Source organism: Babylonia areolata, chromosome 24 (assembly GCF_041734735.1).
Source record: "Babylonia areolata isolate BAREFJ2019XMU chromosome 24, ASM4173473v1, whole genome shotgun sequence".
NCBI lineage: Eukaryota > Metazoa > Mollusca > Gastropoda > Neogastropoda > Buccinidae > Babylonia > Babylonia areolata.
In genome coordinates this window covers 895,158-912,137 of record NC_134899.1, presented here as the reverse complement: position 1 = coordinate 912,137, position 16,980 = coordinate 895,158, and the positions used below count along the sequence as shown (strand labels likewise).

Genomic DNA, 16,980 nt, shown 5'->3' with positions numbered 1-16,980 from the left:
GACTCCAATCAACTGAACATGGTGACTCACCTGTTGAATGAACTGACCATGGTGACTCACCTGTCCAATCAACTGACCATGGTGACTCACCTGTTGAATGAACTGACCATGGTGACTCCAATCAACTGACCATGGTGACTCCAATCAACTGACCATGGTGACTCACCTGTCCAATGAACTGACCATGGTGACTCACCTGTTGAATAAACTGACCATGGTGACTCACCTGTTGAATGAACTGACCATGGTGACTCACCTGTCCAATCAACTGACCATGGTGACTCCAATCAACTGACCATGGTGACTCAATCAACTGACCATGGTGACTCACCTGTCGTATAGCCTGGTCATACTCAGGAATGTTGCGGGGCAGGTACCCAGGGTTGACGGAGTTGGCGTGGTACAGGGCGACCCACATCACCACATTGCAGAGGATGTAGACCACATGCAGAGGCAGCATTTCTGTGTAGGTCTCCGGCAAACCCTGGGTCAGTACACAACATGCAGCATGACACAACGGCTGCAGCGTGTTACACAGCATGACACAACGGCTACAGCGTGTTATACAGCATGACGCAACGGCTACAGCATGTTATACAGCATGACACAATGGCTACAGCGTGTTATACAGCATGACACAACGGCTACAGCATGTTATACAGCATGACACAACGGCTACAGCGTGTTACACAGCATGACACAATGGCTACAGCATGTTATACAGCATGACACAACGGCTACAGCGTGTTATACAGCATGACACAACGGCTACAGCATGTTATACAGCATGACACAATGGCTACAGCATGTTATACAGCATGACACAACGGCTACAGCATGTTATACAGCATGACACAATGGCTACAGCATGTTATACAGCATGACACAATGGCTACAGCATGTTATACAGCATGACACAACGGCTACAGCGTGTTACACAGCATGACACAATGGCTACAGCATGTTATACAGCATGACACAATGGCTACAGTGTGTTACACAGCATGACACAACCGCTACAGCGTGTTATACAGCATGACACAATGGCTACAGCATGTTATACAGCATGACACAATGGCTACAGTGTGTTATACAGCATGACACAATGGCTACAGCATGTTACACAGCATGACACAATGGCTACAGCATGTTATACAGCATGACACAATGGCTACAGTGTGTTACACAGCATGACACAATGGCTACAGCATGATTGTCAGCATGTTGTTATTTCTGTATTATGAGTGGTTCATTGTCTGTGTCTGTTGTTATTTCTGTATTATGAGTGGTTCATTGTCTGTGTCTGTTGTTATTTCTGTATTATGAGTGGTTCATTGTCTGTGTCTGTTGTTATTTCTGTATTATGAGTGCTTCATTGTCTTTGTCTGTTGTTATTTCTGTATTATGAGTGGTTCATTGTCTCTCTTTGTCTGTTGTTATTTCTGTATTATGAGTGGTTCATTGTCTCTCTTTGTCTGTTGTTATTTCTGTATTATGAGTGGTTCATTGTCTGTCTGTGTCTGTTGTTATTTCTGTATTATGAGTGCTTCATTGTCTGTCTGTGTCTGTTGTTATTTCTGTATTATGAGTGCTTCATTGTCTGTGTCTGTTGTTATTTCTGTATTATGAGTGGTTCATTGTCTCTCTTTGTCTGTTGTTATTTCTGTATTATGAGTGGTTCATTGTCTGTGTCTGTTGTTATTTCTGTATTATGAGTGCTTCATTGTCTGTCTGTGTCTGTTGTTATTTCTGTATTATGAGTGGTTCATTGTCTGTGTCTGTTGTTATTTCTGTATTATGAGTGGTTCATTGTCTGTGTCTGTTGTTATTTCTGTATTATGAGTGGTTCATTGTCTCTCTTTGTCTGTTGTTATTTCTGTATTATGAGTGGTTCATTGTCTGTGTCTGTTGTTATTTCTGTATTATGAGTGGTTCATTGTCTGTGTCTGTTGTTATTTCTGTATTATGAGTGGTTCATTGTCTGTGTCTGTTGTTATTTCTGTATTATGAGTGGTTCATTGTCTCTCTTTGTCTGTTGTTATTTCTGTATTATGAGTGGTTCATTGTCTCTCTTTGTCTGTTGTTATTTCTGTATTATGAGTGGTTCATTGTCTCTCTTTGTCTGTTGTTATTTCTGTATTATGAGTGCTTCATTGTCTGTCTGTGTCTGTTGTTATTTCTGTATTATGAGTGCTTCATTGTCTGTCTGTGTCTGTTGTTATTTCTGTATTATGAGTGCTTCATTGTCTGTGTCTGTTGTTATTTCTGTATTATGAGTGGTTCATTGTCTCTCTTTGTCTGTTGTTATTTCTGTATTATGAGTGGTTCATTGTCTGTGTCTGTTGTTATTTCTGTATTATGAGTGCTTCATTGTCTGTGTCTGTTGTTATTTCTGTATTATGAGTGGTTCATTGTCTGTGTCTGTTGTTATTTCTGTATTATGAGTGGTTCATTGTCTGTGTCTGTTGTTATTTCTGTATTATGAGTGCTTCATTGTCTGTGTCTGTTGTTATTTCTGTATTATGAGTGCTTCATTGTCTGTGTCTGTTGTTATTTCTGTATTATGAGAGGTTCATTGTCTGTCTGTGTCTGCATGAATGCACATGTACACAAGCTGTGTGCAAAACAAAAAACAAAACATCAATTGCAAACTAACAGTCAGCACTGACCCTAAAGATGTACATGGGATAGCCCCACAACAACACTGACCCTAAAGATGTACATGGGATAGCCCAACAATAACACTGACCCTAAAGATATACACAGGATAGCCCCACAACAACACTGACCCTAAAGATGTACATGGGATAGCCTCAAAACACTGACCCTAAAGATGTACATGGGATAGCCCAACAATAACACTGACCCTAAAGATGTACATGGGATAGCCCCACAACACTGACCCTAAAGATGTACATGGGATAGCCCCACAACAACACTGACCCTAAAGATGTACATGGGATAGCCCCACAACACTGACCCTAAAGATGTACATGGGATAGCCCCACAACAACACTGACCCTAAAGATGTACATGGGATAGCCCCACAACAACACTGACCCTAAAGATGTACATGGGATAGCCCCACAACAACACTGACCCTGAAGATGTACATGGGATAGCCCCACAACACTGACTCTAAAGATGTACATGGGATAGCCCCACAACAACACTGACCCTGAAGATGTACATGGGATAGCCCCACAACACTGACTCTAAAGATGTACATGGGATAGCCCCACAACACTGACCCTAAAGATGTACATGGGATAGCCCCACAACAACACTGACCCTAAAGATGTACATGGGATAGCCCCACAACACTGACCCTAAAGATGTACATGGGATAGCCCCACAACAACACTGACCCTAAAGATGTACATGGGCTAGCCCCACAACAACACTGACCCTAAAGATGTACATGGGATAGCCCCACAACACTGACCCTAAAGATGTACATGGGATAGCCCCACAACAACACTGACCCTAAAGATGTACATGGGATAGCCCCACAACAACACTGACCCTAAAGATGTACATGGGATAGCCCCACAACACTGACCCTAAAGATGTACATGGGATAGCCCCACAACAACACTGACCCTAAAGATGTACATGGGATAGCCCCACAACAACACTGACCCTGAAGATGTACATGGGATAGCCCCACAACAACACTGACCCTAAAGATGTACATGGGATAGCCCCACAACACTGACTCTAAAGATGTACATGGGATAGCCCCACAACAACACTGACCCTGAAGATGTACATGGGATAGCCCCACAACACTGACCCTAAAGATGTACATGGGATAGCCCCACAACACTGACCCTAAAGATGTACATGGGATAGCCCCACAACACTGACCCTAAAGATGTACATGGGATAGCCCCACAACACTGACCCTAAAGATGTACATGGGATAGCCCAACAACAACACTGACCCTAAAGATGTACGTGGGATAGCCCCACAACACTGACTCTAAAGATGTACATGGGATAGCCCCACAACAACACTGACCCTGAAGATGTACATGGGATAGCCCCACAACACTGACCCTAAAGATGTACATGGGATAGCCCCACAACACTGACCCTAAAGATGTACATGGGATAGCCCCACAACAACACTGACCCTGAAGATGTACATGGGATAGCCCCACAACACTGACCCTAAAGATGTACATGGGATAGCCCCACAACACTGACCCTAAAGATGTACATGGGATAGCCCCACAACAACACTGACCCTAAAGATGTACATGGGATAGCCCCACAACAACACTGACCCTAAAGATGTACATGGGATAGCCCAACAAGAACACTGACCCTAAAGATGTACATGGGATAGCCCCAAAACAACACTGACCCTAAAGATGTACATGGGATAGCCCCACAACAACACTGACCCTGAAGATGTACATGGGATAGCCCCACAACACTGACCCTAAAGATTTACATGGGATAGCCCAACAACACTGACCCTAAAGATGTACATGGGATAGCCCCACAACAACACTGACCCTAAAGATGTACATGGGATAGCCCCACAACAACACTGACCCTAAAGATGTACATGGGATAGCCCCACAACAACACTGACCCTAAAGATGTACATGGGATAGCCCCACAACACTGACCCTAAAGATGTACATGGGATAGCCCCACAACAACACTGACCCTAAAGATGTACATGGGATAGCCCCACAACACTGACCCTAAAGATGTACATGGGATAGCCCCACAACAACACTGACCCTAAAGATGTACATGGGATAGCCCCACAACAACACTGACCCTAAAGATGTACATGGGATAGCCCCACAACAACACTGACCCTGAAGATGTACATGGGATAGCCCCACAACACTGACCCTGAAGATGTACATGGGATAGCCCCACAACACTGACCCTAAAGATGTACATGGGATAGCCCCACAACACTGACCCTAAAGATGTACATGGGATAGCCCCACAACACTGACCCTAAAGATGTACATGGGATAGCCCCACAACAACACTGACCCTAAAGATGTACATGGGATAGCCCCACAACACTGACCCTAAAGATGTACATGGGATAGCCCCACAACAACACTGACCCTAAAGATGTACATGGGATAGCCCCACAACAACACTGACCATAAAGATGTACATGGGATAGCCCCACAACACTGACCCTGAAGATGTACATGGGATAGCCCCACAACACTGACCCTAAAGATGTACATGGGATAGCCCCACAACACTGACCCTGAAGATGTACATGGGATAGCCCCACAACACTGACCCTAAAGATGTACATGGGATAGCCCCACAACACTGACCCTAAAGATGTACATGGGATAGCCCCACAACACTGACCCTAAAGATGTACATGGGATAGCCCCACAACACTGACCCTAAAGATGTACATGGGATAGCCCCACAGCCAGCTGCAGACGACGAAGAAGAGTAGAGGACCCTTGGAATTGCCGGACGGGCCAAATACAATGGTCCTGAAATACACAGACATCTCAAATACAGCCATACTCCTCTCTCTCTCTCTCTCTCTCTCTCTGTGTGTGTGTGTGTGTGTGTGTGTGTGTGTGTGTGTGTGTGTGTGTGTGTGTGTGTGTGTGTGTGTGTGTGTGTGTTTGTGTGTGTGTAGAGTGTGAGTGAAAGTGTGTGTTTGTGTGTGTGAAGTGTGTGTGTGGGGGTTTTGGGCATGTGGGTGTGGGTGTAAAAGAGACACATACAGACATACAGATACAGAGAGACACAGACAGACACACAGATACAGACACAGACAGACACACAGATACAGACGCAGACAGACACACAGATACAGAGAGACACAGACAGACATACAGATACAGAGAGACATATACAGAGAGAACCAGATGGAGTGTTTGTATTCTAAATTCTAAAGTAGCAACACTAAATATTAAGAAATGAATTAAAAGTGTGTTTTTTTTAAGATGAAACAGAAAAAATCCTAGTAAAAGAAAAATGCATACAAGAAAACAGCGTAATGACATGAAGGTTGTTAACCCCCCTCTTCCCACCTGCCCCTCTTCCCACCTGCCCCCCTTCCTCAGCCCCAACACCTCATGTCTTGTCCTGTAAAAGGCTGTTTACCCCAAGAAATGACATATTCTATAAGTGAAGCAGAATGCTTTGAAAAAATCTAATTTTTTTTCAGAACACACTTCCTTATATTCCCTGATAACGAACTAACTTCTCCTGAACAGAAACATTCATTTATACCCATAAACACACGCAGATACACACTCACACACATAAACACATACACACACATATGCATGCATGCATGTACATACACATGCACGCATGTATGCATGCACGCACACAAACACACACACACACACACACACAGAAAACCAGTGACTAAAGACAGTGACATAACAAGGTGACAGGCTGACAGTCACACTGACAGAACAAGGTGACATGCTGACAGTCACACTGACAGAACAAGGTGACATGCTGACAGTCACACTGAAAGAACAAGGTGACAGGCTGACAGTCACACTGACAGAACAAGGTGACAGGCTGACAGCCACACTGACAGAACAAGGTGACAGGCTGACAGTCACACTGACAGAACAAGGTGACATGCTGACAGTCACACTGACAGAACAAGGTGACATGCTGACAGTCACACTGACAGAACAAGGTGACAGGCTGACAGTCACACTGACAGAACAAGGTGACATGCTGACAGTCACACTGACAGAACAAGGTGACATGCTGACAGTCACACTGACAGAACAAGGTGACAGGCTGACAGTCACACTGACAGAACAAGGTGACATGCTGACAGTCACACTGACAGAACAAGGTGACAGGCTGACAGTCACACTGACAGAACAAGGTGACATGCTGACAGCCACACTGACAGAACAAGGTGACAGGCTGACAGCCACACTGACAGAACAAGGTGACATGCTGACAGCCACACTGACAGAACAAGGTGACAGGCTGACAGCCACACTGACAGAACAAGGTGACAGGCTGACAGCCACACTGACAGAACAAGGTGACAGGCTGACAGTCACACTGACAGAACAAGGTGACAGGCTGACAGCCACACTGACCAGAAGTTAACCTTGGGCAGAAAGTTGGTTCTGATCTGGGCAGTCTTCTTCAGGTATCTGACCACTGTGTCGTGTTTCCTCCCTATGGCCAACATCAGGGGGGTCTTCCCGTTGTTGTCCACAGTGTCCAGGGCCACTCCCTGTTGTCACACATGGCATCAGGACACTGGTCATCAGGACACTGGTCATCATGCTGACACTGGTCATCAGGACACTGGTCATCATGCTGACACTGGTCATCATGCTGACACTGGTCATCAGGACACTGGTCATCATGCTGACACTGGTCATCAGGACACTGGTCATCAGGACACTGGTCATCATGCTGACACTGGTCATCATGCTGACACTGGTCATCAGGACACTGGTCATCATGGTGACACTGGTCATCATGGTGACACTGGTCATCAGGCCACTGGTCATCATGGTGACACTGGTCATCAGGCCACTGGTCATCAGGACACTGGTCATCATGGTGACACTGGTCATCAGGACACTGGTCATCAGGACACTGGTCATCATGGTGACACTGGTCATCAGGACACTGGTCATCATGCTGACACTGGTCATCATGCTGACACTGGTCATCAGGACACTGGTCATCATGCTGACACTGGTCATCAGGACACTGGTCATCATGGTGACACTGGTCATCAGGACACTGGTCATCAGGACACTGGTCATCATGCTGACACTGGTCATCATGCTGACACTGGTCATCAGGACACCGGTCATCATGGTGACACTGGTCATCAGGACAATGGTCATCAGGACAATGGTCATCATGGTGACACTACTCATCATGACACTGGTCAACATGACACTGGTCATCATGACACTGGTCATCATGGTGACACTGGTCATCATGGTGACACTGGTCATCAGGACACTGGTCATCAGGACACTGGTCATCATGGTGACACTGGTCATCATGGTGACACTGGTCATCAGGCCACTGGTCATCATGGTGACACTGGTCATCAGGCCACTGGTCATCAGGACACTGGTCATCATGGTGACACTGGTCATCATGGTGACACTGGTCATCAGGACACTGGTCATCAGGACACTGGTCATCATGGTGACACTGGTCATCAGGACACTGGTCATCATGGTGACACTGGTCATCATGGTGACACTGGTCATCAGGACACTGGTCATCATGGTGACACTGGTCATCATGGTGACACTGGTCATCATGCTGACACTGGTCATCAGGACACTGGTCATCATGGTGACACTGGTCATCAGGACACTGGTCATCATGCTGACACTGGTCATCATGGTGACACTGGTCATCAGGACACTGGTCATCAGGACACTGGTCATCATGGTGACACTGGTCATCAGGACACTGGTCATGATGATGATGATGATAATGATGATGATGATGGTGGTGGTGGTGGTGGTGATGATGATAGTGGTAGTGGTGGTGGTGATGATGATGGTGGTGGTGGTGGTGGTGGTGGTGATGATGATGGTGGTGGTGGTGGAGGTAGTGGTGGTGGGGGTAATAATGATGATAATGATGATGATGATGGTTGTGTTGGTGGAAGTGATGGGGTTGGGGTGATAATGATGATGATGGTGGTGGTGATGATGGTGGTAGTGATGGTGGCGGTTGTGGTGGAGGTGAGGGTGGTGATGATGGTGGTGGTGGTGGTTGAGGTGGAAGTTATTGGGTTGGGGTGATAATGATGATGATGATGATGATGATGGTGGTGGTGGGTATGATAATGATGATGATGATGATGGTGGTGGCGGTGGTGGGAGTGATGATGACGGTGATGACGATGACAATGACAGCAAGATGTCCGTCAGCAATGAACAGACCTGCCGGCACAGCTCCTTCACGGTGGGCAGGTCCCCACTGATGCAGGCCAGGTGCAGGGCAGTCTGTCCGTGCTGGTCCTTTTGCCCCGGGGCAATCCCACAGTACATCAGCAGCGGCAGCAACTCCGAGTGACCTGGAGTGACATCAACACCACTGCTTCATGGATTATCAACTCTGAGTGACCTGAATGACATCAACACCACTGCTTCATGGATTATCAACTCTGAATGACATCAACACCACTGCTTCATGGATTATCAACTCTGAGTGACATCAACACTGCTTCATGGATTATCAACTCTGAGTGACCTGGAGTGACATCAACACCACTGCTTCATGGACTATCAACTCTGAATGACATCAACACTGCTTCATGGATTATCAACTCTGAGTGACCTGGAGTGACATCAACACCACTGCTTCATGGATTATCAACTCTGAGTGACATCAACACTGCTTCATGGATTATCAACTCTGAGTGACCTGGAGTGACATCAACACCACTGCTTCATGGATTATCAACTCTGAGTGACCTGAGTGACATCAACACTGCTTCATGGATTATCAACTCTGAGTGACATCAACACCACTGCTTCATGGATTATCAACTCTGAGTGACCTGGAGTGACATCAACACCACTGCTTCATGGATTATCAACTCTGAGTGACATCAACACTGCTTCATGGATTATCAACTCTGAGTGACCTGGAGTGACATCACCACTGCTTCATGGATTATCAACTCTGAGTGACCTGAAGTGACATCAACACCACTGCTTCATGGATTATCAACTCTGAGTGACCTGGAGTGACATCACCACTGCTTCATGGATTATCAACTCTGAGTGACATCAACACCACTGCTTCATGGATTATCAACTCTGAGTGACATCAACACTGCTTCATGGATTATCAACTCTGAGTGACATCAACACCACTGCTTCATGGATTATCAACTCTGAGTGACCTGAGTGACATCACCACTGCTTCATGGATTATCAACTCTGAGTGACATCACCACTGCTTCATGGATTATCAACTCTGAGTGACATCAACACCACTGCTTCATGGATTATCAACTCTGAGTGACATCAACACCACTGCTTCATGGATTATCAACTCTGAGTGACCTGAGTGACATCACCACTGCTTCATGGATTATCAACTCTGAGTGACATCACCACTGCTTCATGGATTATCAACTCTGAGTGACATCAACACCACTGCTTCATGGATTATCAACTCTGAGTGACCTGGAGTGACATCAACACCACTGCTTCATGGATTATCAACTCTGAGTGACCTGAGTGACATCACCACCACTGCTTCATGGATTATCAACTCTGAGTGACATCAACACCACTGCTTCATGGATTATCAACTCTGAGTGACCTGAGTGACATCACCACTGCTTCATGGATTATCAACTCTGAGTGACATCAACACCACTGCTTCATGGATTATCAACTCTGAGTGACCTGGACTGACATCACCACTGCTTCATGGATTATCAACTCTGAGTGACCTGGAATGATTTGAACACAAGTGATTCATGGATTATCAACTCTGAGTGACCTGGAATGATTTGAACACAAGTGATTCATGGATTATCAACTCTGAGTGACCTGGAATGATTTGAACACAAGTGATTCATGGATTATCAACTCTGAGTGACCTGGAATGATTTGAACACAAGTGATTCATGGATTATCAACTCTGAGTGACCTGGAATGATTTGAACACAAGTGATTCATGGATTATCAACTCTGAGTGACCTGGAATGATTTGAACACAAGTGATTCATGGATTATCAACTCTGAGTGACCTGGAATGATTTGAACACAAGTGATTCATGGATTATCAACTCTGAGTGACCTGGAATGATTTGAACACAAGTGATTCATGGATTGTCTTTTTCTCCTTTTTTGTCTGCAGTGAAAAAGTGATTGCCATGAAGTAGATGTTTATGGGGGAAGTGTGTGTGTGTGTGTGTGTGTGTGTGTGTGTGTGTGTGTGTGTGTGTGTGTGTGTGTGTGTGTGTGTGTGTGTGTGTGTGTGTCTGTGTGTCTGTGTGTGTGTGACTAGAACAAAATAGAATAGAATAAATTTTAATGTCATGAAACCTTAAGGTTTATCAGACACAAGTACAATGGTAAATAAATGACTAGTTAAATAAACAATTAATTAATCAATTATTGTCATAAATTGGAACAGCATTCATAAACAAATCTGGCATATCAATTTAAAACTTACTGGGAATCTACCCAATTTACGTAACACAGGCAGCACCACAGACATTTTGTGTACTCCAAGTATTTGCTTACAGAATTTAATGTGTATTTTTTCATGTAGAAACATTCGATAAGCAGTCATCAAAAAGATGTGCTAAATCAAAAGAATCATCCGGTTTGACAAGATAATCATACCTACACCCCAAATTATATCATTTTGTTGTAATCCTGTTCCTGTTAAAGATAAGATAACCAGATCATCAGCATAAAGTAAAATGGTACACTGCAGGGTGAAACGTCATTGAATTTTGGAGAATTGTTATTTTCCACCCCTTGAACCTAACTGGAAACTTCCACAAACTGACCCCCTCAACCAAACTGAAGACCCCCTCAACCTAACTGAAGACCTCCACAAAAAGACCCCCTCAACCTAACTGAAAACCTCCACAAAAAGACCCCCTCAACCTAACTGAAGACCTCCCAAAAAGACCCCCTCAACCTAACTAAAGACCTCCACAAAAAGACCCCCTTAACCTAACTGAAAACCTCCACAAAAAGACCCCCTCAACCTAACTGAAAACCTCCACAAAAAGACCCCCTCAACCTAACTGAAGACCCCCTCAACCTAACTGAAGACCTCCACAAACTGACCCCCTCAAACTAACTGAAGACCTCCACAAACTGACCCCCTCAACCTAACTGAAGACCTCCACAAAATGACCCCCTCAACCTAACTGAAGACCCCCTCAACCTAACTGGAAACTTCCACAAACTGACCCCCTCAACCAAACTGAAGACCCCCTCAACCTAACTGAAAACCTCCACAAAAAGATCCCCTCAACCTAACTGAAAACCTCCACAAAAAGATCCCCTCAACCTAACTGAAAACCTCCACAAAAAGACCCCCTCAACCTAACTGAAGACCCCCTCAACCTAACTGAAGACCTCCACAAACTGACCCCCTCAAACTAACTGAAGACTCCACAAACTGACCCCCTGAACCTAACTGAAGACCTCCACAAAATGACCCCCTCAACCTAACTGAAGACCCCCTCAACCTAACTGGAAACTTCCACAAACTGACCCCCTCAACCAAACTGAAGACCCCCTCAACCTAACTGAAAACCTCCAGAAACTGACCCCCTCAACCTAACTGAAGACCGCCTCAACCAAACTGAAGACCCCCTCAACCTAACTGAAAACCTCCAGAAACTGACCCCCTCAACCTAACTGAAGACCCCCTCAACCTAACTGAAGACCCCCTCAACCTAACTGAAAACCTCCAGAAACTGACCCCCTGACCTTTGAAGGCAGCCCAGTGAAGAGCGGTGTCCCCATCATGATCAGTCAGCTGGAGTCGCACCCCTTTCCCCAGCAAGTAGCCCACCAGAGTTGTCTGCCTGTACTGACAGGCCACAATGAGCGGCGTGAAGCCTTTGTTGTCAGTGGTGTCCACGGAAACTCCTGCCTGCATCAACACGTCCACCACTGCGATGTGACCTTGACCTGACGCCCAGTGGATGGGTTTTGCTCCCAGGTAGTCTGTGCTGCCCTCGTTAACAGGTATCTGTACACGATTTGAACAAGTATTCAATAATCTACAGCTAGTATAACTGTTGCTAATAGCCCAGCTGATGACATATGGCATTGTCAGGGCTTAAAACACCACCCATATTAATCCAGTAGCACTTGAAAAGAAAGAAAAATGGAAAAGAAAATATGGCACCCCCATTATTCAGTTCTTTTTGTTCTTTATATGGAATACAGTTTGTGTGTGAAAATATCAGTTCTTTTAATATTTCTGTTAAGCTTGAATGAAAATGGGGCCATTGTTTTAAGAATTTGGGCATAACCATATGAGTATCAGTATCAATAGCTCAAGGAGGCGTTGCTGTGTTCAGACAAATCCATATACGCTACACCACATCTGCCAAGCAGATGTCTGACCAGCAGTGTAACCCAAAGCACTTAGTCAGGCCTTGAGAAAAAAGAACAGAAAAAAGCAGAAGTGAATGAATATTTATATTTAGAGATATTTAGATTAATCATATGAATATAAATGGATCTATTAATGTACATTATCCCATAAATATACACAGATCTAATGTTGTGCATAATCATATAAATATACATTGACAGTCTGAACCCACCACAGACCAGACATTCCCCTGCAGCCACTGCAGAAGACTGCTGATCTGGCGTCAGACTGGCCAGCAATCAGTGTGCCTGAACTCAAAGAGGACGACACTGATACCACCTTCACCTAGGATCCTGGCCAGCAATCAGTGTGCCTGAACTCAAAGAGGACTACACTGATACCACCTTCACCTAGGATCCTGGCCAGCAATCAGTGTGGCTGAGCTCAAAGAGGACTACACTGATACCACCTTCACCTAGGATCCTGGCCAGCAATCAGTGTGGCTGAGCTCAAAGAGGACTACACTGACATCACCTTCACCTTCACCTAGGATCCTGGCCAGCAATCAGTGTGGCTGAGCTCAAAGAGGACTACACTGATACCACCTTCACCTAGGATCCTGGCCAGCAATCAGTGTGGCTGAGCTCAAAGAGGACTACACTGATACCACCTTCACCTAGGATCCTGGCCAGCAATCAGTGTGGCTGAGCTCAAAGAGGACTACACTGATACCACCTTCACCTTCACCTTGGATCCTGGCCAGCAATCAGTGTGGCTGAGCTCAAAGAGGACTACACTGATACCACCTTCACCTAGGATCCTGGCCAGCAATCAGTGTGCCTGAACTCAAAGAGGACTACACTGATACCACCTTCACCTTGGATCCTGGCCAGCAATCAGTGTGGCTGAGCTCAAAGAGGACTACACTGATACCACCTTCACCTAGGATCCTGGCCAGCAATCAGTGTGGCTGAGCTCAAAGAGGACTACACTGATACCACCTTCACCTAGGATCCTGGCCAGCAATCAGTGTGGCTGAGCTCAAAGAGGACGATACTGATACCACCTTCACCTAGGATCCTGGCCAGCAATCAGTGTGGCTGAGCTCAAAGAGGACTACACTGATACCACCTTCACCTTCACCTAGGATCCTGGCCAGCAATCAGTGTGGCTGAGCTCAAAGAGGACGACACTGATACCACCTTCACCTAGGATCCTGGCCAGCAATCAGTGTGGCTGAGCTCAAAGAGGACTACACTGATACCACCTTCACCTTGGATCCTGGTCAGCAATCAGTGTGGCTGAGCTCAAAGAGGACGACACTGATACCACCTTCACCTTCACCTTGGATCCTGGCCAGCAATCAGTGTGGCTGAGCTCAAAGAGGACTACACTGACATCACCTTCACCTTCACCTAGGATCCTGGCCAGCAATCAGTGTGGCTGAGCTCAAAGAGGACTACACTGATACCTCCTTCACCTAGGATCCTGGCCAGCAATCAGTGTGGCTGAGCTCAAAGAGGACTACACTGATACCACCTTCACCTTGGATCCTGGTCAGCAATCAGTGTGGCTGAGCTCAAAGAGGACTACACTGATACCACCTTCACCTAGGATCCTGGTCAGCAATCAGTGTGGCTGAGCTCAAAGAGGACTACACTGATACCACCTTCACCTTCACCTTGGATCCTGGCCAGCAATCAGTGTGGCTGAGCTCAAAGAGGACTACACTGATACCACCTTCACCTAGGATCCTGGTCAGCAATCAGTGTGGCTGAGCTCAAAGAGGACTACACTGATACCACCTTCACCTAGGATCCTGGTCAGCAATCAGTGTGGCTGAGCTCAAAGAGGACTACACTGATACTACCTTCACCTACACCTTGGATCCTAAAGTCATCACCTACAAAATACTACATGCATATATACTGTGTGATCACCAAACATTAGAATGTTTCCAGGATAACTGTCTGGTTACAAAGGGCTCTTTTACAGGTGTTAAGTTCATGCTGTATGGTGGGGGAGGTGGTAGAATGGTGAGGATGCTCATCTGCCAATATATCTTTCACAGGCGTTCAGCTCCTGCTGTATGGTGGGGGAGGTGGCAGAATGGTGAGTCATTCGGATCCCTTGTGCAGCACGCACTTGGCGCACTGAAAAAGAACCCCTGGCAACAAAAGTGTTGTCCTCTGGCACAATTCCGCAGAACAAATCCACTCTGGTAGGTACACAAATGTATGCATGCACTCAAGGCCTGACTAAACGCGCTGGGTTACGCTGCTGGTCAGGCATCTACTGAGCAGATGTGGTGTAGAGTATATGGATTTGTTTCAACACAGTGACGCCTCCTTGAGAAATTGAAACTGAAACTGTATCGAGAATCTTTCTACATCATCATGTTGTATGTAAAACTATAGACAGACAGACAGACAGAATAGATAGATAGATAGATAGATAGATAGACAGATAGATAGATAGATACTATTTCTTTCCTTTCTTAACAAATCCTTAAAATCTAAGACTATAAGATGATTTGTATCATCAACTTTCACATGTCAACAGTTTTGCCAGTCCTTAAAAGTCACAGAAGTGTATGTCACAATGTTGGCAAAACCTACGCACCAATCTGATTGGTACCTTGAATTACATGATTTTCCATGCTAAAAATAGTGAGATCAACAAGTAATAGGATTGTGAGTAAATAAAGCTGTTTTGAGTTTTGTTGTTGTTGAAATATATTCCCCTCTCTTCTATTGGCACAAAAAATATCTCATTTACATGTGAGTGTGAATAATGACTTAATACAGATTAGAAATAAATTCAATCAAAACACAACAGTGACACAAAAACTTAAGACATGACTCCTTTGTTGGGTACAACCTACCTTGTGATCAATGATGTATCGCAGGATGGAGGTGTGTGCCCCCAGACATGCCCAGTGTGCTGGTGTGTGGCCTTTCTCATCCCGGGTCAACAGGCTGTCCACGCCTTCCTTCGCCACCACTGCCTGAACCGCCTCCAGAGACCTGCAACATTGTGATACAGTGACATACAACATGACTGAACTGCCACCAGAGACCTGAGACATTGTGACACAGTGACATACAACATGACTGAACTGCCTCCACAGACCTGAGACATTGTGACAAAATGACACACAACATGACTAAACTGCCTCCACAGACCTGAGACAGTGATACAATGACATACAACATGACTAAACTGCCTCCACAGACCTGAGACATTGTGATACAATGACATACAACATGACTAAACTGCCTCCACAGACCTGAGACATTGTGACACAATGACATACATGACTGAATCACTTTAAGAGACCTGAGACATTGTGATACAATGACATACAACATGACTGAACCACTTCTAGAGACCCGAGACACTGTGATAGAATGACATACAACATGACGGAACTTAAAATTCATTTTTAATTTATTTATCTATTTTGGTTCAAAAGTTGCTTCAATAGTGATATGACGCTACTAAGGTAAACAATGCCATAAAGCGTGCTTTCGCTTTCGCTTAAAAAATAACCCAAACTTATCCTACCCGGATTTAACAGCTTCAAACACCGACATGGATTCGGTTCAATAGTTTTCGTTTCAGTCCACGCATAAATTTTCTCAGACGCACGGTTAATATCACTAGCAACCTCCACTGAATTCCGTGCAAGTCCCGAGACTTTTCAACATGTTTCCACACATACAGTAAAGCTGCTCTTATATTTTCTAAAATAGTTCCGAACGGAGTCTTTGAATAACATTTCTATTGAAAGTTTCCAACGTATAGTAAACATTGTATTATTCAAACTATCGTTTTAGGGAGAAAAGGGTTATTTCATGAAAGAAATATTATTCGAAACGAATAGAACTACATTTT

The 16,980-nt window shown here is 45.1% G+C and overlaps 1 protein-coding gene across 1 annotated transcript in view; it reads right to left on the bottom strand.

Annotated features, from left to right (window-relative positions):
* The window catches only part of LOC143299023 (uncharacterized), a 26,958-nt gene extending 10,131 nt beyond the window's left edge, over positions 1 to 16,827 (bottom strand). The window contains exons 1-7 of the mRNA XM_076612101.1: positions 16,651 to 16,827; positions 15,968 to 16,109; positions 12,468 to 12,732; positions 8,934 to 9,067; positions 7,101 to 7,240; positions 5,405 to 5,501; positions 332 to 484 (exon numbers count right to left, since the gene is read on the bottom strand). Coding sequence (XP_076468216.1) covers positions 332 to 484; positions 5,405 to 5,501; positions 7,101 to 7,240; positions 8,934 to 9,067; positions 12,468 to 12,732; positions 15,968 to 16,109; positions 16,651 to 16,679 — 960 coding nt within the window. The 5' untranslated portion in view covers positions 16,680 to 16,827. The remainder of the gene's footprint in view (positions 1 to 331; positions 485 to 5,404; positions 5,502 to 7,100; positions 7,241 to 8,933; positions 9,068 to 12,467; positions 12,733 to 15,967; positions 16,110 to 16,650) is intronic.
* Between the last annotated feature and the right edge of the window lie 153 nt (positions 16,828 to 16,980).